The sequence below is a fragment of the Siphateles boraxobius genome, unplaced genomic scaffold (assembly GCF_051911475.1).
Source record: "Siphateles boraxobius isolate OS27281-9 unplaced genomic scaffold, OSU_SipBor_1 3, whole genome shotgun sequence".
NCBI classification, from domain to species: Eukaryota; Metazoa; Chordata; class Actinopteri; order Cypriniformes; family Leuciscidae; genus Siphateles; species Siphateles boraxobius.
In genome coordinates, this window is record NW_027508919.1 from 13261933 (window position 1) to 13289862 (window position 27930).

The 27930-nt window shown below is 37.5% G+C and overlaps 1 protein-coding gene across 5 annotated transcripts; it reads left to right on the forward strand.

Annotated features, from left to right (window-relative positions):
• Positions 1-779: 779 nt before the first annotated feature.
• On the forward strand, positions 780-27738 carry csnk1a1 (casein kinase 1, alpha 1). Of its 5 annotated transcripts, none has more exons than XM_077247919.1 (11): positions 788-1542; positions 1904-2010; positions 9407-9533; positions 11535-11633; positions 13868-13951; positions 15602-15741; positions 17296-17374; positions 17754-17828; positions 18401-18507; positions 18659-18807; positions 25806-27738. In XM_077247919.1, exons 1-11 carry the CDS (start codon positions 1420-1422, stop codon positions 25811-25813), a joined length of 1098 nt encoding a protein of 365 aa, XP_077104034.1. In that variant the 5' UTR covers positions 788-1419; the 3' UTR covers positions 25814-27738. The 5 variants fall into 5 exon arrangements, with proteins under 5 accessions (XP_077104038.1, XP_077104037.1, XP_077104034.1 ...); XM_077247921.1 differs by having other exon boundaries at positions 18659-18771; XM_077247923.1 differs by lacking the exon at positions 13868-13951 and having other exon boundaries at positions 780-1542; positions 18659-18771.
• Positions 27739-27930: the final 192 nt, after the last annotated feature.

Consider the following 27930-nt stretch of genomic DNA (forward strand, 5'->3'; position numbering starts at 1 on the left):
ATGATAAGTAAATCTTATGTTGTCCAACTTGTCTTGAAACCTTCAATCAGGAGATTAGCTAATAATTAATCAGTTTGATGAGTAGTCAAACAGAACTAAAACTATAATTAAGAGGGATGTGTGCAGTAACTTCATTGAGAGAAACCTTTAAATGAGTAGGCTAGTTCATCTAAAATCATACTCCCTCTCATGTTGTTCCAAACCTTTATGACTTTAAGGGATGTTTAGCAGAATTTTAAGAATGGTTAGTCAAAGAAACCATAATTTTAATGTCATCTCTTTTTTTCATAACAAAAAACGAATGGTGACCGAGTCGCTCTGCTTTAAAATCTCTTTTTGTTTCCCGGAAGAAAGAACGTCATACAGGGTTGAAAAATCATGAGGGTGAGCACATGACGATTAAACTTACTTTTGTGATGAAATATGCCTATGACTATACCTTATTGGCATTTCTCATTAAATCTCACTAGGTGGCATCAGTGAACTATGAAGCGCAGGTCATCAACGCGCTTTAGTGCACAGTCATCGCGAGACGTGTAAATATTGAACATGTGTGAACGTGTGAACCATTTTCTTGGTGCCAACGCCACAAATATAAAAGAAATACCCAACAAATGCTTCTAATAAGATGCTTAAATAGACATAAATATATTCATATTTAAATATAAATATTTCATATTACATTATTATGTATAGCCTATTATCAGACCAAAATTTGTAATAATTTCTGTGTCATAATTCTTGATTATATATATAAAGCAGCTCCCTTCATTTAAAAGAACATAAGCAGAGCACTGACTTAACAATAAACATCCCTAAATTCTCCTGCGCGCCCTCGTGTTTCTCACCGCGCATTCCCGCGTGAACCCCTCCCCTGCCGGCGGCGGCGCGCTTTAGCGCGGTCTCGCTCCTCTCCTCAGATCAGCAGAATCTGTTCATCCCGATACGGACAAGATGGCGAAGTGAGTGGGTTGCGCTTTGAAAAGAAAGCAGCGACTCACATAATTTCTTCAACATTAAAACGTCGGTTGCCTTGATGTACGTTTGAATAAGCGGGAAAGCGCTTCTTTAAGAAGAAAAATCGCCCCTCACAGCGAGGTGATTCGAAGAGAGCGTCGAGGACATCGACTCCTTCGTGTCGTTTCAGGCTAAGCTGCTAGTCAGCTATTCGGGGAATTGCTCAAGAGAAAAAACATCCTCAACCTCAGGGGAAAAAGCCTTGTTTTTTACTTAAATGTCGAGGCAACAAAACTCCTATTGAAACCAATGTCCGTTATTTCTTTTTCGGCGTTGTGAGTTAAGGACACAGCTAAGTTAGTGAGACCCGTTTTAGGCGAGCTAGCATTGTTTCTACTGGATTGAAGAAGACAGAAATCCTCACCCGTTCACACAGTTTCAGAGTAACTCGGATTTTAGGACATGGCCAGCAGCAGTGGCTCTAAAGCCGAGTTTATAGTCGGTGGAAAATACAAGCTCGTTCGTAAAATTGGATCCGGATCATTCGGTGACATTTATTTGGCAATCAACATCACAAATGGCGAGGTAAAGATGAAATGGATGTTTGACTTAATTCATGTGCTGAATGACTGAGATAAGAAGATTGAGGGGTTTTTATATACGTGTATGTGTGTCCAGCTCATCACATCTGCTTACCTGGACACACTTCATATGACCACCAAAAAATATAGTATTGAAAGATTATATTTATATGACTTGGAGGTTTTACTATTTGTGGGAAGTCAATCAACGAGGTATCATTGCGGTTGTCCAGAACAAGTGATAAAAGATAATTTGCCCTCAAATACTGAACCAAATTAGTGCTTTGTAAATCATGTAACGTTATATGTAGATAAATATAACTATTAGCAGACAAATAATATAACTTAATTTTAAATATTTTCAGGAGGTAGCTGTGAAATTGGAATCACAGAAAGCCAGACACCCTCAACTCCTATATGAAAGCAAGTTGTACAAAATTCTCCAGGGAGGAGTCGGGATCCCACACATCAGGTGAGCACAGATGTCTTATACGTGAAATTATTAAGTTATCAGTTTTAATTAGATGGGGCAAGTTAAATTAGCTCGACTAGTTTTATCTGGTTTAAAGACTTGCATTAGATCGAAAGTAACGGGTCGAGTACAAAGTAACTTTCACGTCCATCTACGTATAATATCTATCTCTACGCATAATACTTTAATATTAGATCATTTAATTCTGTATGTATACTTTTCTTTATCGTGTTTTACTTACAATAGAGTCGACATGCTAACTAGCCCGGTCATTAGCACTAGCGTTTCTTTGAAAACTGTGGTGGAATGTGCCTTTATAAACATTGAGTTCTGTATAATGTATAATATTAAAGTGTAATGAATGAGATTTGATCGCGAAATGTGTGTTTGTGCGTTGCTGAGTAATGAGTAATGAGCGAGTGGGAAATGGCCGCTGCTCTTTTGTTGTGTTTGTTCAACATGTCCTCCCTCTCGATCAGAAAATGGCGGATGAGGGAAAACAAGTTTCAGGGCCTAGTGCGACTGCTACTCTCTTCTCAAGGTGACTGAGCCAAACGAGCGCTGATGTTAGTTTTTAGAACACATTTATAATTGTATAAAAGAGCTCATCTTTGATAGGAGGCTTTCAATAACTGATTATAGATGTATATTTGAATAAAGCTTAGTGATTGTTTTGGTTTCACACAAAATGGGTAGAGGTTGTCACGTATTCTTCTGACACGTTTTCTGATTTGGATGTTATCATTGAAGGTAAATGACGTCATTTCACATTCTGAGTGCAGAATTCCCCTACAGGTTAAAGTTTCTTGGTGGTTGAGTTTGTGTAATGATTTTCCGTAGCTGTTTCCTTGTGCAATTATGTTGGGCTTTTATAATCTCTTGGTATTGTCATATATTAACTAATGTTAACCCTTATCCTGGGTATCCTACATTTGAGAGGCTGAGGGATTAGTGGGCCTAATCTTTCATAAATCTACTCTGATCTAATAACTTAATAAAAACGTAGGCTAAATCATTTTTGTCTAAGAGTAGCATGCTAGTATGCTGTAAGAAGGTTACCAACCCTGAGGTAGATGTTGAGATATGTTACATGGCATTTTCATGGAAGATGGGCTACAGTTTATTTTAAAATTTAAAATACAAGCAATGTGTCAGTTATTTTCATGTTAATTACCCAGGCACCCAGACAGATATGTCTTAAGCCCTATTCGGATAGCACTAGTTTAACATGGAGAGGTGGGGTAAAGTGATTATCAACAGAGCTTCTTAAGTGATTTTAGTCCTTTCCGAATGTGCCATCTAAGTAATCATTATGGACAATGTCAGTAAAGATTACAGCGACTTTTACCTTCTGGAAAAATTATTTCAGGTAATACTAATCCTGTGCGAATGGATCCGCTGTAAATCTGTACGGAAATATTCCGTCATTTCCTTTTTTAAAAGTAGTTTTCCATGGTTTTTCCAAGTATGGAGGCGCTTGAAAAAGCATTCAGTTCCGTTCTTGGCGGTGGGACGTCAAGTCTGTAGCAGAACTCAAGTGTGTCCCACATAGGCTACCATTCAGATCAAAAAGATCGAAAGCATGAAACATTCTTTTAACGTTAGGTAAGTGCCTGTTTCCAACATAATCCAATCTGAAGTTAATTAATACATAGTTTGACTGGACATAACTGTTTATATATATATATATATATATAAAAATTAGGTTATATGTTTGCGCAAGTGATCTCAGGAAGCAACGCAATACACACATGACGACAGGAGGGTGACGGCGGTGCGCAAATCGAGTTACCCCTCCCACTTCTGCTGGTTTATCTGAGATATCTTCTCCCTTCTCCTGTGCGAATTGGCCATTATTATTACAGACGTCCTGCGGTAAAATTACATTATTCCATCTACCCTTGTAAAAGTAATCCTGTGCGAATAGGGTTATAATCTCCTGAACCTTCCCCTCTTGGCTCTCTCAAGCTGAATTACTGTGGTATTTCTGCATTAAAATTTAACTTTATTGCAGTCATAGTCTATGGAAAAGGCTGGCATTACCTGGAGGCACCAATGTGTGACCTTATCACAATATTGATTTATTGAATATTTCAATAAAATTGTAATTTCTGTAAATATATTTCTATTAAAATATATAATTATCATGGTTAATCTTTCTATCATGAAGTAGGGCTGGGACGTATGGATTTTGCTAAACGTGGTTGAAAAGCAATAAATTCACGTGGTATAGCTGTAAACCCGCTTTAAATAACCCACCCCGACAGACTTTAGCACCCACACCAGAGGTCTTTTTTGCTTGGCAGACTTTAAATATTGTAACCTACATCCGAAGAAAAAAACAAGCACACTTTGAAAATCTAATTTTCATCTGGCAGTAATTTGGCATGGACCAATCACTGAATAGATTTCCTTATTTAAGAATATTCTCAGATACATTAGCATTGAATGTGAAAACACATTTGACAATACATAATTTTCAGGAGAATAAATTATGATGTTCACATTGGAAATGAAAGATAAACACCTTTTCCAACATTTCTTAATTACAAAAGTTATATTCCATATTTATGTTTATATAATATAATGTTATTTTTTAATTTAATCTATGTTGATTATATGAAAGTGAACAGCATGAGTGAGATAGGATCATAACATGGGTCAGACTTGATTTTGACCACTTTAAGTTTTGTTTTGTAGAAAGCCTTTCTTTAAATTGAATTTTGTTTTGTATAAATTATCTTAATTTTAATCACGGTTTCTTCAACCAGTTGCCTGGAATTAATATGAAGGAAATATATCAGACATTTAATCAGGACGTGGAGGCGCCGGTGCGATCTCTTGCATTGAACGTGAACTGGAGCTCATCTCATAAATGAACCGAAACTCAGTGTATAGGTTACTTGCCTCACAGACATGAAAAATAAATAGAAAGCTTGAAATGTCTACTTTTAAACAAAATTCAAAACGAAATGATAAAATTGTACAGTAGCCTAGTCAGGTAAGGTCAAGTTTGCCGATGTGCATTTTATTTAGGCTATTTATTTATTTTTGTCCCTTTGTGCCGATCGGAATTCTGGGGATACAACATAGCCAATAGGCTGTACTAGGGACTTTAGCCTTTAAATATTTTTGCTGCATTGGATCAGTTTCCCTTCTAGAACAGCCACGAGTTTTCTAGCCTCGCGGCAGCAGCGCCTTGCATCGCCCATAGACCTTAAAACAATCAGTGGATGTCGAGCGGGTGCGGTTTTGAAAATTGGTCAAAAAAGTTGGTGCAGATGGATGGCGGACTGATGAGTTTTGTGATGCATTTGCGGATGAAAAAATTGCCCATCCGCGCATCTCTAATACGAATGGAATGCTATTATGTGTCATGGAACATTGCGCTCCTGAACTCGCAAAAGGTCGAATTTGCTCCATCTTTGTTTTTTGCTCCAAGTTTTGTTTAGAAAACCTTGAATCCATGTAAGACACAATTATGTCATAAGACATAATCCATGTCATTAGAATCCATGTATCCATGTCATTGGATACATGGATTCTTGCACTTATTTCCTAATTGCTTTAAAGGGTTAGGTCACCCAAAAATATAAATAAAAACTATATAAAGCGATTGTCTCCTCAGAAAATTTACTTAATGACTCTTTTCATATGGATTTGTTTTATGATCTCTTTATTAACTTTTTGAAGTGTCAAAAGTGGTAGTTGCAAAGCTGTCAATGGAGGGACAGAAATGGCTCAGATTTGTATAAAAAATATCTTAATTTGTGTTCTGGAGATGAATGAAATTCTTATGGGTTTGGAACAACATGAGGGTGAGGAAATGACAGAATTTTCATTTTTGGGTGAACTCACCCTTTAATTCCTATTAAAATTACAATTTTGCCTATGAAAATTTACTGAACAACGGTAAATGTAATGGCACCTTAATTTCTTGCAACATTTCGTACCAAATTGCTTGTGGTTAACTGCGGTTTCTTTTCTTAAATTCTAAATGCTTCACCAGTCATAGTTTTTGTTGAGCATTAGTTTCTTATTTCACTGTAGACCGTAATATGTCATTTAGTAAACTAATCCAGCCGGCAGAAGGTTTCACTAGGTAATAGTAGTATAAATACGAATGCCCTGCCTTTGCCATCAATGAACTGCCATTACAGATTGCATTTAGGTGTCCATTTCTATGGCATCTCATGCTGACAGCAGCTTGGCTGATTGGAAATTGGAACTCTTACTTATTACTCTAGCTTATTTAACCCTGTGCAGTTAAGAGTTAGGTAACCCCTGTAATGGTTGGATGCATTTATCAAACACTTTAAGGACAAGACCATAGAGGCAGTCATTAGTTAGAGGGGAGAATAATATGCTATGCTTTTTAGTTATAACTAAAAAGCATAGCATATTAATCTCCCCTCTGTTTACTCTATTGCTTTCAGTTTACATGTAATTTAAGGTTGTTTATAATTACTGGAGTGAATGGGGAAGATGCTGGTTGTAGGTTTCTCATCTTTATTTTTGTGCTATTTTGTCGTAAACTAGTTTTTAATGAACAAATTAATTAAAGTTTCCAGCTGAAAGGATGTGTAAGTACTGGTTACTAGAGCTGGGAAAACCTGGGAAAACCTGCCATACAAGAACTCCCTCCCCCACACTCCCTAAAACCACTCACTGCCTTTGCTAATGAAAGAAAAGAGCTTTGTGTGCTCTTCAAAGTCTTTTATGCAAGCTCGATCTCAAGAAAGTGTCTCTGCACTTTATTTGAACATATACTTTTACACCAACACCTCTGTTTGTTTGAATTTAAAATATTCAGGCAAACTACAATGTTTTAAGTCTCCCCTTAGTTTTGCTTTGAAAAGAGGAAATGAGTGTCCCACAGAGAGGCCTGTAGTTTCTGTAAGCAAGATATTACTGTTGCTATGAACTTCTGTAACCACTGTGAATAACAGTATAGCCTACTTGTTAAAAATGAGGTTTAAAAAAGTTATGCTTGTAGTATACATTATAGTATTTTTTCTTTCCTAATCTTCACTAATTCTGTTTTTGCTTTTGTATTCTAGGTGTCGTTAAGAATACATAGACTTTTGTAAATTATTCTAAAAAATGCCTAAAACTGAATATTAGCAAAACTGTGTTCACTGATTTTATGAGCGGTTAGCATGGATGCGATTGCATCCTACGGCCTGTTTACACCTGGTCACTTCATGCGTTTTCTCTGATTGGATAGCTACCTGATTGTGAAAGGACGAGGTGTAAGCGCCCTCCGAAATGCGTTCGAGACGTATTTAAATCTGATCACTCAAGGCACTTCAGGAGATGCATCTGAGACGCATTCCAGACGAATCTGGACAAGTGTAAATGCATCTGGTTGTTGAAACCACATATGTAAGTTTTACTCCTCCCGAAATGTTAAAAAACAAACGTGAGCGTGATATAGGCTTTATGACATGCTATAGCCAGATATGACAGCACTACTGCAGAACGCATTGCCGCAAATGAGTAGCCAATGCATCAAGCAATGTGCAAACTGCTGCCACTAATGAAACTGAAAGTCGTAGATGTTTAAAACAGTCATATTCTTTAAAGGTCCCCTGACATGAAATTTGCAGTTTTTTTAACATTAGTATTAGTTCCCCTAGCCTGTATTTGGTCCCCTCGTGTCTAGAAATTTCAGTCGGTGTAAACCGAGTTTTGGCTATCTTTCTCTGCCTGTGAGAAAATGAGATCTCAGACGGGCTGGTCTTGAATCTCCCCTATATGACGTCATATAGGGGAAAAGTTACCTCCCCCCTCTCTGCTTTGCCCGACCAGAGAATTTGACCCGCCCATGAGAAAACGAGCTAAGAAGTACGAACGCGCGCACACGATCTTAGTTTATCCTCGAGAGATCATGGCGTGTGACCGAGCGAAGCACAAAAGTTGAATAGAGAGATATAATGGCTTGCAAAACAAGCGAAGCATGGCAGTTGATCAGTGTTCGGATGTACAAATGAACACAAAAGTATTTTTTAGTTCCTTCATCCGAGCCTCTGAAGAAACAATGGGTTCATTTTATTTTCTCTGAAAATAGCAAAGGTATTCGAGAGAATTTCACATGTAGCTATTTCATATGCACGCATGTAGCCAATCACAGCAGTGGCCGCGTTTACACTGAATCCCACAGCAGACACGCCCCTTCAAACAGAGTGTTCAAATCAGAGGCTAAAATCAGTCTAGGAAAAATGCCTTTTATTTCTAAATTATGACTATTTTTGATCTAAAAAACATACTAACATTATAAGGGCAACCCAGAAAACATTATAAAATAATAAAATAACCCCATGTCAGGGGACCTTTAAAAGTAGTGAGACTAAATGATCTTACCAGTGCTGATGCTGCTTTCTTCCACATTGCAGTCTTTGATCTTGAAATTAAATGACGATAAATAAAATACAGCTCATCTCTCTTGCTTTCGTTGGCGTGAACACCGTTAAATTTGCATATAGCGCGGTAATTGAAGATCATATTTATATTTGTTCTGGTGAGACACATATTTATGTGGCTAAGTTAAGAAATCAGATTCGATCAGTAAATGCATGAAGTGACCAGGTGTAAGCAGGTCCCTACATATAAGCATTGCAAGGATTAGAAACCACTTTGTGGTTCAAAGTACATTTTGTATTGTCTTGTGAAATGGTAGATGTTGGTTTGCTGGCATAGTAGGCTGAATGGACACTAGTCTGCTCTGCACCTTGTGTCTCCACAATACCTCTTTGTTTAGGAGACCCTCTAGCATGATGGTTGCTTGGCGACTGCTGTAGCAATGTTCACTAAATGTGCATCTCTTTTGAACCTCCACCTGCTGAGCTGTGTATCAGAGTCCATGTTGTCGAAGTTCCACTAATATTTTGAAGAGGCACTTGGTTGATTCTATGCAAGCTTTGCCATAAACTATTTAAGCATTGTCCTAATACTCTACTTTTTTGACCTGAGGGGCCCATCCATGCTAGAAGTGTCTAAAGTGGTTGGTTAAAGACTAGTGTAACGTGTTATATAGTTGTAACTGTGGATGCTACACAGTCATGTAACCAAGCTGGATATATTAGATGCCATTGTCCACAGGGTGTGCCGCATAACTCTGGCACTTCCTTAACTGATAAGATTCATGCTTTATTGTCTGAATATAACTTTGTCAGCTTTGTTCAATTTTAACTGTTTTAATTTAAAATGCAATTTTCTTGTTTAAATGTCATCTTGTAAACTTGAGCAAAGTTTCATGCATCACTGAATGGATTTGAAGGATCAGCTCTTTTTGAGAAAAGCACAGCTTTTCATAATTTATTGCTTTTGTAATGATTGTCATGCAATCTTGAGTGTCATCTGCTGGGGTTTATTAATATGTGATGCTGTTTTTCAGGTGGTATGGCCAAGAAAAGGACTATAATGTCCTAGTGATGGACCTGCTGGGGCCAAGTCTGGAGGATCTCTTTAACTTCTGTTCCCGCAGATTCACAATGAAAACTGTCCTAATGCTTGCAGATCAGGTAATGATTGGTTAACTGGCTACCTGGCATACATCTCATTTATACTGCACACGTCTGCGGCGCGTTACGAATCCGACAAGATTTTGTTCCGTCCTCCACGCGGTGCCAGCTCACACCAGGAGTATTTCATAAGCGAAGTGGATTCACGAGACGATGAGATTTGCCTGTCTAACGTTGTTTTTCATGATTTTTGTTGTACCATGGGTTAGTTGGCGAATTGGTTTGAATTTATTGTTTAATATTATGCCCTACTTTGTTGTGCTGTGGTCTACCGACAAATTTAATACACTTAAAAATCCAGTTATAAACACCAAGGATTAGGGCTGGGCGATAAATCGATTAACTCGAATGTGTAGTTTACGCCGATTTTTTTGAATGAAAATCGTTTTTTTCTTTAACAACCGCCGACGCTCCACTCTGGGCTCCCGTAGTTCCGACCGGGCTCAGCGCTTGCCATGATAGAGATACACAAACAACATGGCAAATGAGCAAGACCGCGGCAGCAGAAGCACACCCGCCGAAAACATTTACAAGCTGAATCTGCAGGGCTCCCAACTCTCACGAGTTCACTGTGAGAAACGCAATTCTGTCACTTTTTAAACGCTCTCACGCCACACATCCATTTTCTCGCGCAGAGAAAAATCGCGAAGCAAAGAGAACACTGACACCGACAGAGAAGACAGAGCAGGTTACTATCGATATGAAACAGATTCTCAGCTCTCAGATTCTGTCAGTTTTATTACAAAATTCAAACAATAAACACCGTTTTGGCGCTTGTAAATGTGACGTGAAAGAACGCTGACAGATCTCAGTTCAAGTGGCACGTGAACCAAACATCTGTTACTCTTTACTACAAACTTACCGAGATGTAATAAAATCGATCGATCAGTGTTTTTCAACCGCGGAAAGATGTCCATAAAACAGCTGGAGAACAACATATGCCACGTAACGTTATATTTACCTCAGGATGGCTTTTAATGACCCATAGCACGCATGTTAGTTAGACGCATTATAAAATAAAAAACGCATTATATCTAATTTGAGTTAGTTTTCACCTTTAAAAATACCAGCTGACCGGGCTCTCTGTATGTTTACAGCATTAGGTGATTTTTTTTTTTTGGGAGAACAATTAACACATTAACGTATCTACTTTTAGATAGTAGTATATACGATAGTTCTTAGGTAGTAGTACGTAGCTACTACGTACCTATTTATCCAAAGGAATTTATATTGAATCAAGATCAGAATCAAATCACAAGAATTGAATTGAAATTGTGAAATTTGTGTTAAGCAATAATAAAAACAGTAGCAAACCAGTAAACTTAATAAAATTATGTTTAGTTACCAAATCATTTGACTATCACAATACACTTATTGTGATGCAAATTTTTTGTTTTTTTTTACACATCCCCCCCAATCCAGCCATTTTATTTTATGTTACATTTTCATTGTTTTCAAAGACAGGGCCTGTCCTCTTGTCTTTTTGGCTTGTTGTTTCTGGTTGCACTTTAATGGAGATCAAATCCCAGAAAGGAATATTAAAACAAAATAAAGTTAAAACTTGTTTTGAACAATTTCTTTGTCATCTGCAGATTGATTTTAAGTACGTAGAGAAAAAAATCTATTTAAATCGTAAATCGGATTTTTTGTGAAAAAATCGGGGATTTTTTTTTTAGGCCATATCGCCCAGCCCTACCAAGGATAAAAGATTTGTAGCTGTGTTTTAGTTGTTTAAAATATGTCCTCAAATATATTGTATCTATATTTCACAAACAGTGCTTGTGCAGATTGGATGCAACGTCCGTCAAAAATAGACTTCTAGGACGTGCTGCGGTGCGGCTGGTATTAAGAAGCATTTATTAGAGTGGCTGCTATCAGCTCCGGTGGCCGTGTCGGAGCCGTAATGCGCCGCAGACGTGTGCAGTGTAAATAAGGGGTCATAATAGCAAACATTGAATGGTCCTGTGGCATTATCTTAACCTGATTGTTTTGCTTTCACAGATGATCAGCAGAATCGAATATGTGCACACGAAAAATTTCATCCACAGAGATATCAAGCCAGACAACTTTTTAATGGGTATTGGCCGTCACTGTAATAAGGTAAACTTTCAACATTTCGTTATTTAGAGAAAGACAGTCTGATTTAAAAGTGACATGGAGGATTGACTGCAAATAAAACTGCAGCTCACTAAGGTTTCCTGTTACATTGAGACTTTCTCATGGACGAACACTGGCTTGAGAGCCTGTGATCGTTACGTTTGATGTCGCTCTGCTGATTCGGGATGGCTGGGTTGTACAAAGAATATTTAGTGGGAAATTCTTAGGATCAGATTAATAAAACCGCAGTGAGTCCTTAGACACAATGTTTACAGCTTAACTTATTGATGGTTTGAGAATCACTTGACTGTTGGGCTGTGGACATTTGTGGACATGGATTGTATGTCTTTCACTCCTCAAATGGAACTTGTGCATGATATGTGACTTGTTGTGGTTGTTTTATTTTTAGAGCCTTTGAAGTGCTTTGCACAGTTTTATTTTTCTCTATTCAAATGTACAGAAGTTGCCTGATTTGTATTTTGTTTCAGATAACTCGTAATTTTTGAGCCCTTGCAGACAGGCAACATTTGGCAAAGTTAAAGCATCATCTGCAAAATAAAACAATGACCTTCCAGCTCTGATGGTCGTCTAACAGTTCAGATCAGTTTCCACTACAAAATCTGGTACATTTTGGTACTTCAGTGAAGCCTGTATTACCATTTTTGGCAGTGCTGTCTGGAATAAATGTTTACCATTGTGTGTCTGTGTGAATGCCAGCCTCAAGCTTTTATTTTTATACATACACATGAAATCGTCACCTTTTTCACTAAAACTGGATGCACACGCTCTGCTTTTTGATGTGTAGCTGTCGACATCCACCCTGGAAAAAAATCATAGTTAAGTGCAGTGTACTCAGCCGACGTGAAGATCTGATTTAGCTATTGCTTTGCAAACCCCCACTGTCCTTTGGTGAGGAATCAAAAGGCCTATCAGACAGCTAGCATTATTCACTGCTCTCTGCTTACATCCCTCATACGATCAATACCACTCTTGATCCAGCCTCCAGTTAAACTTTTTTCAAGAATAACAGTGTTAACTTGGGAACACTGGGGAAAGAGTAAAGCATTTGGACATGTCTTGACCAAGAATTGTGCAGGTCAACATGTGATATCAGTTCAACACAAGAGTAAGTCAAAACATGGAAGTTTTCAAGAGAATTGTTAATGTTTCGTGCAGTGAAAATTTCATAGATTTACTTAAAAGGTTCAGATTCAAATGTTCCCGCATTTAAAAGCACTATGCTTTGCAGAAAGTTTGAAATGGTCTCCTCACACACTCCCCCACTCTCCTGTCACATTGTGGATAACCGCACTCAGCTTGGCACCATTGTAAACTAATGGCTTGTTTTGTTGCTTTACCTTGGGCTGCTCTATTGAACTCTTCAATGTCACTTCCACCGAAGCTGTCCCATCTTGTCTTTTGTAACTAAACTAAAACATTTTTTTTTTTTGCATTAACATGCAGGTTAAGTCATGCACCTCTTAAACTGCATGCATTTTTTTGATGATCCCTGCCTGATTTGGCCTTTCCACATGCCAAAGTATTCTAGCCTCTTCCTTACTGTAGGTGGTCCAATGATCTGTTAAACACAGAATGCAATATTTATCATTCACAGGAGTTTAAAGGGGTGGGGCGGTTTTGGTTGGTTGCATTTGTTCTCAAAGCTTCTCATGCCTAATTTTAAAACAACTGCCCATTGTAGTGAATGGCCTTTAGAGTTTGTCCTTATTAACCCTAGTTGTGCCATTTGTCTTGTTCGCCTCATGCTAAGGTGGGCTTAGCTGTTAAGTACTGTATGGCACAGCTAGCGTTAAATGCTGCCGAATGTTTATGGATAAAGCCTTGGCAAAGTCAAAAAAGAGAATCAGGCTTGGGGACAATTGGTATAGATGACATGAAGAACACTGGATTGGGCGGCCAGAGGTGCCATGTACAGTTTGCCTCTGTGGCTCAAGAACCGACGAGGCAAGCCGGCCCTGCGTTATATGGTCTGAAATAAAAACATCTATCTGTATTATCTGAGCCTGGGCTTATGGGAAGACGTCTGCCATTAGCAGAGCCTCCTGAGTTTGAGCTAGGAAGCTTGCTGGTGGTTGAAGGGTTGCCTTAGGCTTTCTCTTCCCCTCCCTCCGCTCTTTGCGTTCTTTTTCTGAGCCTTGGTGTTGCCTGTCTGCGCTGGCCGTGTGCGGTTGTCAGCAATACTGTTTGATGCACTGCACCCTCTATTGTCTGTTCAGTGTTTAGAATCTCCAGTGGGGAAGAGGAAAAGAAGCTTGGCTGTTAGTTCTTCTCAGGATCCATCTTTCTCAGGATTAAACCAGGTCTGAAACCACAACCACCTAATCGCCCAAAATTGTTTTGATTTTCTTTTTTTTTCTTTTGGAGTTTTCTATCCCATTTATTTTTGATTTTCAACAATAACCATTAACGTTTGTTGGCATTATACCAGACACACATGCTAAACGGAACTAGAGATTAAACTCCTAATCCAGATCTCTGTACGGGCAGGTGAAGGACTTGTCACTTCGTGCGAAAATAGGATGATTGTTCTCATTCCCAGTCAGATATAAAATTCTGTCATAACATAATATTCCCTTACTTTACTTTATGTATTTGGTGTAGGAGAATTGACTTTTTTACTTTTTAAAGTAGTTGGAGGTAGACGATGCCCAGTGCTCTTATTGTGATTTGTAATCAAAGTCTTTGTGACAGAATAATTTGATTGTCTTAGTTTCACTGCATTGGGTGCTTGTTCTTGTTGCAGAACACATCTTTCAGTTTATTAGCAGTACTTTTGTTTCCTGATCCAGCCATCTAACATTGGACTATGCTGTCAGAATGTTGCCTAGCTTGCAACCATTTGCACAACAAGCCACATGACAACGGTCTTGGAATTGACAGTTGACCTTTTAAACACTTGCTTTTTAAACTTTTGCTTAAATTGTTGCATGTGTTCATGTCCTAAGATGTGCTGATGCTTATTTAAATGTTGAATTCAGATAAATAAAATAGAATATAACATTAGTTCTCAGCCTGAAGTCATAGATTGTCTTTGGGCATAACAGCTATTTGTAGTCCTCTATGGAGCACTGACAGGCAGTTAAAATAGCAAAATATTAAATGTTTGCGTGGGTTTTCACAGTAATAGCCAAGTACTTGTACTTTGGGTTTTACATAATTTGAATGTTTAAATAATTTTGGCCAAAAAACGCTTTTTTAATGCTTCCTCTTTGTTAAGCATCATGGGTTGTTGATACATTAAGTCTAATTTGTTTTCCATTGCTGGGGGTGCTCTTTATGTGTCTGCTACACTTGTTTTCGGGGTATTTTTTTTACACATTTAAAAAAGAAAAGTTGAACAAGTTTTTATTTTATTTTTTTATCTATAGTAAGTCTTGGTTGTATGTACCTCTTTTCTCCTGACTTGACCTAATAGAAAGGTCTAAGTGGAATTGCATGGTTGGTGTAACTAATTGCCTTGACAAGAGGAAATACTTTTCAAATCCCTAGTTGTGCCAAGCAAACAGTGGCACTGCTGAGTGGATACTTTAGTATATGGCTCCTACCTCAGTGAAAAACCAGTTGGGTGAGGCACTCTTGCAGGGACTGCGGCCTGTAGGTGTGTTGGGGATACTGGTTCTGACTGGCTTTCCACTAATGAGAATGATATTTTAGTCAATGACCGGCTCTAGGAGCTGACTTTTACATCGCTGCTTGGACATAGGGTGTTTCTCCTTTCCCAGTAAGCTTAATTTCCGTTGTAGACTGTGACCCCATTGCTTCATTGACTACATCCACTGGATGTCATGTTTTTGTTCTGAGCTCCAGGTAATAGGGCAGACAGCACACAGAAGGAAGATGGAAGAAAATCTTAAGATTTTGCCGAATCAAGTGATTTTTCTCTTGTTTACAGTCAGTGCTAAAAATTAAATGTCAGTGTTTGTGCTTCTTTTTTTACTTTATTTATATAGTTGTTCCTCATCGACTTTGGTCTGGCCAAAAAATACCGAGACAACAGGACACGACAGCACATACCCTACAGAGAAGACAAAAATCTCACAGGCACAGCTCGCTATGCCAGCATCAACGCACACTTGGGCATCGAGCAGAGGTGAGCGCTTCTGCCTAAACGTCACTACACAGGTTTCATGCTCAAACCAAAGGCACGCTCCACTGATCTATAAAAATTGCACGCACAAACTTGTAGCGACTCACAAGCTGTTTGAGAGGCAGCTTTAAATACCACAATTAATGGCTTACTGTACTTAAACGGTCAAATACACAAATGTCAAAATGCCCGTATTGGCGAGTATTCAGTTAAACACAGTCAGTTGTGGAACTCAAGTAGTTGAGAAAGATAACGCATGTTGTGTAACAGTATATTAGATTCGTGCGTAAACTCTTAAAGTAACAGCAGCCTAAAATTCCTGCTGCTGTCTGTCGTGTTTATACAAGAAAAAAAAACTGCTCTTGACTTAATAACTTTTGTAACTTTAATTGTAAGCATTCATCTATCTCTATTTGATTTACAATGAAGAGTATCCAGTGTTAACATTTGATTATTTTAATTTCTGTATTTCTTACCTGAACACCCAACCTTCTGTTAGACCCACCTGAAAAACTTAAAGCTGTGTTTTTCATACCTCTTTATTCTATAGCATTTATTTGTGCTGTTGTGTGCAATTACTGAATTTATACTATTTTTATTTATATAAAAATAAAATTTTGCATTGAAGAAAAGTAGATATTTGTTTGTATATCCTGTCAATTATAGTTATTAGAAAGGCGATCAGATTTGGTAAAAATCAGTAGGCTATCTGCAGGTCACATTTACAAAAAAATCTGAATCGGCCAAGAAAATTGCAATCGGTGCATCTCCATTTACATGACCTTCAATTGTCTATTTATTAATTATGCTCATTGTGCTTGAATTTATTTGTCAAATTATTTATTAGTAATGGATAAAATCTATTAAATTAGACAATTGAAATCTTCCAAACTCTTGAACCATGTGCACACCAAGGCTGCATTTATCAAATACAACAAACTGTAATATTAAGAATATTCTAACAATTTTATTGAATTTTCTATTTTAATGCATTGTGTAATTTATTATTTATTCTTTTGATGGCAAAGCTGAACTTTCAGCAGTCATTATTACTCCAGTCTTCAGTCTCACATGATCTTTCAGAAATCATTCTAATGTGATGATTTTGTGATCAAGAAACATTTCTTAATGTTGAACACTGTTCTGATGCGTAGTTACGCTTGTTTTAATGCATATAACATTTAAAAGAACAGCATTTATATTTGCATACTTGCTGAATAAGTGTTAATTTCTTTGAAAAAAGCTTACTAAGCCTTCAACTCTAAAGTCTTACAAAAAGTCGCAGCAACTTTATTAATCGTGACATTTTGCACATTCTTAAGTGATTGACAGGCTTTGCTTGCTTGTCCTTTACTGGATGTGTGGCATGTCAGTGGTCAGCAAGTTCATTTAGAGGGTGCTTTACTCAATCACCCCCTGCTTATATTCTATGCACTAATTTTGCATTTTAAACCTTAAGTTTTTTTTTTTATTATAATAATTTTTTTTATAAATGATCTGCACTCAGACATGCTTAAAAGCCCTTTGGCTTGACTTAATCTTATTTCGGCTTAACAGTCGTCGAGATGACATGGAGTCACTAGGATACGTGCTGATGTACTTCAACAGAACCAGCCTGCCATGGCAGGGACTGAAGGTAAGCAGGACCAAATGCACACAGCATGTCTTATATGGATTTCTTTTTGAAAAGGATGTTAGTGACCTTTCTGCTGTTTATAGTTTGAATGTAGGTCATGTTAAGTATGAACCTTTAGAAATACTGCCTATATGAAATTGGAGCACTTGAATTGTCCTTAATGTGACTGAATATTGCTATTTCATAATTTTTACTGTGCAGGGAAAAGCCTTGAACTAATTATTGCTAGACAGTATGAAACAGGCCAACAGGTGGTGCTTAAAAAAGTGTTGTAAATCTTACAGCTGGGTTATTTATGGCCCCCAGCACTGGGATTGCACACTGATGAACAGTCAATACTGGATCATAGTGTGCAATGGTTTAATTTTTTTACCCACAGGCTGCCACAAAGAAACAGAAGTATGAGAAGATTAGTGAGAAAAAGATGTCGACCCCTGTTGAGGTGTTGTGTAAGGTATGTGAAATTCTACATCCACACAGCAAGGCTCTTCAAAGGTCTACTCTCATACCGTGCTCGCTGGATATGTGCTACAAACATCTGCTCAGTTGCAAGGTGGTGATACAATTCAGAAATCCATACGTATGCAAATTCGATGCATCCAGAACATTGAATACCGATAACGAGTATGATGCTTGGTCACCATTTTGGATAGCTTTTAATGGATAGGCCTAGTTAAAAAATAAAAATAATTGTATATAAATAAATGTTTAATTTATGTCAGACTAAAAACTAAGTATATTAACGTTTGGATTAAATTTTCAAATCAAACATCTAGTTGCTTATATGAAGCTCTGCTCATTATTCCCCAGGCTTGGCTGTTCTGTTCTACATGATTGTAAACTCAGACAGCTCGTATCCTGTTAACAGTGCCAGCTATTTATTATAATACTAGGATATAAAAAGTCACTTTCATTTTTAATTTCCCAATCCTAAAAAGGAGCAGGTTAGGTTGACACGACATTTATGGTCTTTTGCTAGTTTTGTAATTTTGTGCTATTCTAACATGAAGTTGGCTCTTTCTCCAGGGGTTCCCAGCAGAATTCGCCATGTACCTGAACTACTGTCGTGGGTTGCGGTTTGAAGAGGCGCCTGACTACATGTACCTGCGTCAGCTTTTCCGCATTCTTTTCAGGTGCTTGACAATTTCTTGCATTACCTCAACACTCCCAACTGGGCCAGAAACACCAAGACACATCCTAGTCACAACTTGTTTTCCACATCTTTTTTGTAACTAAGGAAGTTAAGTGAATGTTTGTACTCACTCCAGCTTGAATTTCTTCCAGGACTCTGAACCACCAGTATGACTACACATTTGACTGGACCATGCTGAAGCAGAAAGCAGCACAGCAAGCGGCCTCCTCAGGGGGACAGGGGCAACAGGCACAAACCCCCACAGGCAAGCAAACTGACAAACCCAAGAGTAACATGAAAGGTTAGTAGCAAACAGCCAAGCGACGTTTTAAGTGCAAAAACAGAGACACCAATTGCTTACATTTGTGTAAAAAAAAAAAAGAAAAAGAAAAAAAAAAGTGGATTTGGAACATTCGCTCCCCCAAAAGATTCATGAAACACGAAATGCCAAGAAACGGTGTTAGTTCAAGGATGCACCCAACTCGAGAGGAAAAAAAATTCAATTGGTATGTTTTGCAAAAGCAAAGACGTCCTTGGGAAATTTGACTACTAACTTTGTACCAAAAATGTCTATTCTTCTCTGGGACGAAGGGTTGGCTTCATAATCTTTTCTGTGAATGTCAGATAACCATCCCTTGAATTAACCCCTTTCCAAATGGGATGCTCTATTTGACACATTTCTCCCAATCATTGTTCCTGGATCTAACACTTGTTAGTCTTGATTTATAATTGTCTCTTCAGTACAAATATATATATGTGGGAGTGATTTCTAACCACAGACTAACCAAGACCATATTTCCACATCTCTTCATCGATTCTTACTGTACTATTCTATATGTTTGGTGTTAAGCGAACTGTAATAGTGTGCTGTTAAATGTTCTTGTGATGAATCGACTGTTTTTGTGGTTCTAGTTGTGGATCTACTTTCCACCAAAATACATAGCCTTTTCTAGGCATATGTACCTGGAGGACATTCATAATTTTATGTTTCCTAATGCAGAACTGTTGATGAGGTTTGTTAATGAGCATGTAGAGTACGTTTTGCACTCCATTAATAAGTAGTCCTGGTCAGATGGTGTAGGCTTTAATGTAGTCTAAATCTGTTGTGCATCTAATGCAGAGTAGGCTTGACACTTAGAAGGGCACAGTTAAGTGGAAAAGCTGCTTTCACTCCTCTTTCACTGCGGTGTCCTTTAGTGCCCTGTTAAAGTCGGACTACAGCGGTATTCGGTCTGGGCTGCATAGTGCGTTAAGGGGTTTCTTAATGGTACACCTCAGTGGTTTTAAACATCTACATCATTCTACCTAGGAGTTTCCTTAGGTGATTAAAATGGCAAATAGTTCTACAGTTTAGGGATTTGCCGAAATGAACATTTTGGCTGATATGATGATTCTTTACATTTGAAAGCCGATATATATATTTATTTATACACACACATATATATATATATATATATATATATATATATATATATATATATATATATATATATATATATATATATGACCAGTATATATATATATATATATATATATATATATGACCAGTATTTGTACAAAAACATACTATTACAACTTTTATCTGCGCAAAACTTAAGCTAAATTACGTGCTAGCCAGAATGTGTAACTCCTGTTCTGGATGTGCTCTAACAACATGCTGAAACACTGCAACCAAACACAAAAAAATCACAATGTTTTATTACAATAGTGTTCTCTCATTGAAGCTGTTCTACATAAAATGTGCAGCACACAGATAAACATCGGGATTATAATGTTCAGGAACAGTGTTTAAAATAAATTGTACCCATTCTAAGTTCTTCAGCCTTAGGAAGGTCAAACAAATGAATTGTGGAAAAAACAGCGTCTCATTGAAATCAGCAGCTCATCCATGCCTCGATTATTTAAATGAGGAACATTATTTCATAAAGCCTGGAAAAATTGCGTTGTAGTCCAAATGAGCCGTACGTTGTAGTTCTTGAAAGTGTATTCTGTTAAATAAAATATCTCCCTTTGGAGTGGACTTTGTAACCTTGCAATTTTTTTTTGTTGCTCAAACAGCAATATTAAACACTTAATTAAAGTTCAAAAAGTGAAAGCATAATTAGACTTTAATATATCCGCCAAATTTTCTTATCGGGCCAATAACAATGAACATATATCGGTCGATGCCAATATGGTGGCGGATATATCTTGCATGCCTACTAAATTTCACATCTGCAGACCTGATTAAACTACTTTGTGATGTCTGCTATATTTATAATGTAACCTTGCAAATGTTTGTAGGTTGTGGCAATATATTCCAAAATGCATCAGAATTGTTCTGTCTGGCAGTTGTGATATTTAAAGCCTGATTGTGTAATCATCTATACAATAGTGTATGGGATGTAATATTTTCTTTTCCCTTCAGGCCTAAACGGACACAGAGGAAAGTGGGTTTAATATAGCAACTGTGTGCAGTCAACCCATGCAGGCAGCTTTTCCCAGTTGAGCTTTGTGATCTATTTCCTCTGACGTTATACATGGCTTTTAGAGTCTTTTTCTTTTCAATCCAATGTTTCACGTCATGTTCTTTGCTCATAAATGCACATTGAAAGGCAGGAAGACCGTTTTACACTCAAGGTTCATCCTGAATTAAGACCGAGAACAACTGCTGTTAAAAATGGCTTGTCTAAGAATAGCATTTGCTGATGAGGTGGCATTGGCCTAATCCTTTGTGCATGCTGTTTTAGTTTGATTGGGAACCATCCCCCCATTTCAAAATCCAGAATGTACACTGGTTAGAAATAAGATTGTGGCATTTGGATTGCGATAACTCTCTCCATTCAAAGATTTACACTTCTTAGAGGCTCAGAAGAGTGCTTAGAGTATACGGTCCCTTTAGATCCATTCACTGAATAGCCACAGCCAAGAATTTAAGTGGTGGTGCTCCGGAGTGTTTGTGCTTGAAAGAACTTTATTTGCAGGGGATTGTTGGTTTCTTGGTTACCGCCGCAACTTTGTTAGTTCTGCAACAATGGATACTCGGACCTTGCACTGCTATGTTATTACGCAATTTGTCCTGAGAGTGCTCTGTCAGCGTACTTCCTCGCTGTTGATGAATGCAAACTCGTCAAGCATTTCATTTTCTTTTCTGTCTTCTACTTGCCTTTTTTTCCACTGTCCATAGAAATGGCAAGGCTGTGGTAGCTAAATGTAACCATACTCAGCAAGTAGTAGCAGCTCAAACTTAACAGTCAGGTTACTTGGCAACTGGTTTGGATAATTTTTCCATTGTGGATTAGTTATAAATGACAAGCATTGACCTAAATAGGTGATGACTGCTTTTGAATCTTACTACTCATATTTTTTTTTTTAAACAAAGGAAACTAGTATTGTATAAATTTATAATGCTTGTAAAATATAATGTTGTAGTGTTAAAATTACTATTTAGGTTTTAGTCCCTGTCTATATTATCCGGTTAGATTTTGTGCTCTGTTTGCTTGAGGCAAAAGCACATTGATTTTTAGAAGCAAACCACAGTTGAGAGTGCTGTGCTGGAAACATTTCAGTATACGTCAAAGGTCTGTTTTTTGTTTGGTGTTGGAGATATAGCTACATAATTTGAAACTCCTTGTGAGGTTAGCATTTGCACTTTCAAATCAAAGCCTATTTTCTCAGGCAGTTAAATGCACTTTAACTTAAAGGGATAGTTCACCCTAAATTGAAAATGATTTACTTGTGTAGTTCAAAACCTGTATGACTTTCTTCTGTTAAACATAAAGTGGGACATTTTTCTAAATATCTATAAATTACGATATATTAAAAAAACATAACTAAATATTACTTGTATAGATATTAGAGCTGCACGATTAAATGTTAAAAGATTGCAATCTCGATTCAAACACCTGTGCTATGCTGTCTTATTCCGAAATGACAGCGACTCCGCTATGTCTATTATGCCTGTTTCACATTGCAAGTGTCAGCAGATTTTGTCGCTGCTCATGGTAATGAATGAGAGGGTCGGCCATCACACTTCCGATGTGAGCGGTTTCATTTATTGATCTGCGCAGTGACAAAACACGTGCTACTCGCGCTCTGCTGATGCTTGCGATATGAAACTGTTTAAACCAAAGACTTAAGGTACTTAAGTTAACCTTTCAAAATACGATGCAACATTCAAATCTGCATTCGTGCTGCCGCTGATCCAGAGAGAGCAGCTGCCATGTAAATGTACAGTATTGTACGCCATGATACAGCTTCACACACAAAGTCTTTTCAATCACATGCAAATTATTGTTTATGCGTTATTAACTAATGAAATTAATCTAATGAAATGTTTTTCACCTGCAACAGTATGTTGTGCAAAAATACAGAATAAAAATGTTTGCCATCTTAACTTTTTGGTATCGATAAGAATCCGAATAGCTGATATAAGTGTTACCCAACCCTGCTTCAATGTTTTTCGTTGCCAACATTTTCAAAATATTTCGTTTTGCAGAAGAAAATCATACAGGTTTGGAAGCACATAAATTAAATGAATATTTGGATGGACTATCCCTTTAAATGGTATCCCTCTTTTTGCACTGCTTAAGGCTTCTAGCATGTTTTTAGGAATATTGTCATGCCTCCTTACATTTAGCTCTTGACATGAAGGATTCTTGAAAGGACTGCTGCTTTGCTCTGAGCTGGTTTTATTTAACTGTGGGGGTAGCTGATCGGTGGAACAGCTGACATGGTTGAGTCGTCAGTCTGCTGTAGTAGCATATGAATGTGTAACAACCAGATCATTAATAAAAGTCCTAACTGCCCCACCAATTACCCTCAGCACTAGGGGTGTAATGTAGCCTGGTTAAAACCAGACCCTTCTCAGTCATAACTGAGTTAAGGTCTGGGGAAGGTTCATTGACGGCTCATTTCCAAAGGGGTGTAACCAACGGACGTCGCTCAAATGCCTCAAGGGTGCAATTGGATAGACCTAAAACCAATCAGATCGATGGTCATCTTGTAAAGCCCGCCTCAATGTTTGTGATTGGTTCCTCGATTTGGAAAGATTGGAAATCAGCTTGAATGGGCTCTTCGCCAGACTAACTTGCATAGCAAATCTAAATTTGCCGGAAGTTCGTGTGGGTTTTCCCAGGCTAGGTGTAATGGTTCTCGTTAAAAAAAAATAAGGCCGCATTGTTCTCCACCCACGGTTCAGCACGCACTTATGCATGTTTCTGTCAATGGATACACATTCTGGCTTCCCAATATGTTACAACAGCGCTGATCAAAAAAGTGTGGACAAGACGGTCACTCTTTGTAAACTGTTCATTGCTAGTGCCGTATTCCCTAATATGACAAGTCATTTACGTCGTCATCTCCCGGCTGTTGATAGCGCATGAGCACTGGTAAGACCTGAACAGCACACGTTGCAATATGTGTTTAAAGCATACTCCTTTGCGTGTGTTTTTAAGCCTTGCCAAAAATTCAAGAGCAAGAAGTGAGAAATGAGAACTTGCGCGCAAATATTAAGTTCTCTTTAAAGTCTTTTGCTTGAACGGACAAAATTGTCAACATGCCCGTCTTGGTGAGTATCCTAGCAAGCATAGTCGTTTATGTCTTAAGTGAACGGTCAAGAGACAGCGCATGTGTACAGTATCAGTCAATTGGGTCAGTGCATTGTCTTAAAGTGACAGCAGCCTACTATACTATATTTAACGCAATTATCGCAGCATCCGTTAATTTTTTTCATCATTTGGCTAGCTTTGATCCAATATGAGCCCACTCTTATTCATGCAGATGCTTTTAAACCTTTCAAGCGTGACGAGACAAAAGATACCGTGCTGCCCAACACACACACGACGCACATATGCACGACAGAATACAGCTCTTTTGCGCTTAAACGAACAATAACACACACAATTATGCCAAAAAGTCTGCTTTGTCCAGTATCCCCATAACATAAGAGCAGTCTTGAGTTATATAAAGTCTTAAATGAATGTGAAGAGTTGTGAGAATTAGACGTGCGAGATCCGCTTCTGTCAACAGCGCCTGGTCTTAAAGTGACAGTAGCCACTAATTCTTTCATTAATGTTAATCAAAGAACAAAGGGAACAAAAATCACTAACTGCTCTTAACTAAAGAACTTTTGTAGCTTTAATAAGGATTAGTCTATATTTAATATATAGTTTATGCCATGCAGACTATTTGATAACTTTATTAAATTTCTGTATATTAGACAGAAACGACACAGGTATATATGACATTTATTATGGGTTTATGTGAGGATTTTTTGAAGTTCACTTAAATTTAAAGTTGTTATATTTTTTGAAGCATAATAAATGTTAAAAAAAGATAGCTTTCAGTTACACTGTAATCTTTGAATGGCTATATGGTTAAATTTGCGAGGATTTTTTTTAAGCCAGGCATCAATAGTTGTATTAGGATCAGTAATACTGACATTCATTCATAAAAAAGATGCCATTAAACAGGTATTTGAAATATTCTGTCTTTATGTTGTATCTACATTAATTTGGAGATGAACTGTGAAATTATTACATTATAAAATGTATGAACTAGATATAAACCTACACCTATATAGTGTTTTTAATTGCGATTAATCACAAAGAACATTTGATTAATAGTAAAAAAAAATTAATCGATTGACAGCACAAATATATAATATCTGTGGTTAGTCATAGATCATGTATGGCATTAGAAATGTAAAAAAAAACATTAAAAGGCATTCAATTTGAAGATACCTGCAGAGACCCTGAGCCTAATATTCCTGCCGTCTGTTTTTAATGTTGGTCAAACAACAAACGACAAGGAAATCACTCACTGTTCTTAACTTGAATGGCTTTTATAACTTTAATGATTATTCTTTAATTTACATTTGATCGCTTTATTCAATTGTTAGACCTACCTGGAAAGCACTGTTTATTTGATTTGTATTTTGCATAGTGAACCGTATCAAAACCGTGATACAAACTGAACTGTGAGTAATTTGAATCATTAGACCCTTACCCGACTACTCTTATGCAGTCCTTCAGACTTAACGCGGAGTAAATAGTAAGTCCTGGACTGTTGTAATGAAATAATTTATCCTCTTTGAGCCCCTGTGAGTTTGATGACATGAATGTTTTTCTGAGATGCTCTGCAGCAAGTCTCGACTTTACTGCAGAGAAGGACTGATGACTTTGCACTTTCTCTCTTCCAGTACTGAATAATGCTTTGACTGGTTTGGCCGCATTGATTACAATAGCTCAACCCCATTGAGCTCTGATCCGCTAAATCTTAACCCTCTCCTCTATATCTATCTGTCTCCCTGTCTTGCAGGTTTCTAAGCATTAAGACAATGTAATGAAGCGGAGCAGAGCGGTCGTAGCAGGATTTGCCTTCCAATCACACCCCGGCATCTAGGATCAAATTCACCAGAACCTGCCAGGCACTGTGGGCAACCTTTTTCCTGTTAAAGAACTTTTGTTCCATATACTATATATGTAATCGGTATATATAGATAAGATGCTCCGCATATATCTATATATTGGTATGTATATACTATATCCACACAGAGCAGGCTTGGAGTTGGAAGCTGTAGCCTTTTCTATTGTCCTGTCCCTTAAGACTTTTCGCCCCCTCCTTCTTTGAAACGGAAAACTGTAGAAAATGGGGATATCATTGTGCACATGCCAATATTTTCCCGAGTTTTCTCCTTCAGGAAAGCTGTTTGGGGGTCCTTCCTGAATTCTTGGTTGCCCATCAGAGCAGTTTTGGCCCCCTTTCCTTTCTCATCGTCCTCTTGTCACCAGAGTGTGGCACGAACCCAGACACTTCTGTCAGAATGGAGACATCGAGACATTTTCGTCCTTCAAATTTTTTTTCTCCCTTCCTCAAGCAAACTGAAACTTCTGAGATTAAACCTTTTTTTTTGTTTTTTTTGTTTCAAATGTATCCAAATAATTAAAAAGGCAAACATTGGGTTTTGTGTTTCTTTTCTAAAAAGGTAATTACGATTCTGCCTGCTGATATGTGCTAGAGAGCTTCTAATGTGAAGATTAAAAAACATTCTAGTGACTACTAGGTTTCTCTTAGAGCACTGCATTAACTATATTGTACTTGGTATTCTGAAGTCTAAAAAAATAAAAGGATAAACTCCACAGAATCATATTCATTACAAATTAGGCATCACTCTGAACTAAACCTGTATGTTAATTGCTTAGATGAAAATTGTATGCATCGATGATCTGGGGTTTTTTTCTCTTTGGAAAATGTTAATGTTAATTGAGAAAGTGACCATTCGTACAATTAATTGCTATGGTAGGCTCAATGTTCTGTTTTTGAGAGAAAAATGTGCTCACTCCACCCTTCCATTACCATTTTTATATGCATTTATCTTTTTTTTTTAATCAGAAAAAATATGCTTTTTCAGTTTTATAGTTGTCTTTCCCTGTTTTGAATTGGTCATTTTGGGGAAAGGGTTTTTTTTTTTTTTTGCTTCCCGTGGTGAAGCAAATCCTCTTGTAAAATATCTCTGGGACTTTCTCTCTGCAACACTTTTTCGCTGCTGTTTGGTAGCTGTCTTTTGCTTATTTTCTTTCTTTTTTTTTAATTGCGAAGAAAATGTTGGGTTTCTTTTCTATATAATTTTGGGTCTTGTGAGGCAAGAGCAGTTTGATTTTTCATTTTGTTTTCCTCAGCCTTTAGCCACGACAAATGCACACCAGTAACTTGGCTTTTTCTTTTTGTTTTCCTTACCTCCAAACTGTCCCTCAGAACCAGCTTTAAGAACTTTACTGCTGGACATTCTATAAAAGTGTAATTTATTCCCTTTTAGCATGTCAGAATAAATTAAAATGACTTCTCAGAACTGCTGTCCCAGTCTCTGTACTTTTACTAGAATGCACATAACTCGGATTACTGATCGATTTTCCCCATTCCATTTGTTCAGGTATCTGTCTCGAAGTCTGCACAATTATTGTTGAAGTACCACAAACGGGCATCAAACTTTTTTTTTCTTTTTGTTTCTGAAAGTGAAAATTAAAATGAGATTGTTTAAAATTGATGAGGCCACAATGCTTTGTTCTCAAAAATGTAAAGCGTTGAATGATTTTGTCTCAAGTATTGAAAGAGACACCTGTATGGAAATGATCTCAAGGTGTTGCTGTATTCCAGGAAAGCAGTTCTGGGGTGACGGGTAGTTCTAGGTGCCCGTGGTGTTTTAAATAACCAGGATTTATATCTGTAAATATTAAAATGGCTTCAAATGGCAGGTGTGGAAATTGGTTAATGTGCTTCTCAACAAACCACAGAAACAACTGTTTCAGTTAATTTTTTTTTCTGAATCGCATGCCAGCAGTTTTATTATTCAGCACTGGATTAATCTTTAATGTGGTACTAATTATAGAGAGGTTTTTATTTTTTATTTTATCTCAGCAGGGCAGCAGCATTGCCTGACTTGTTT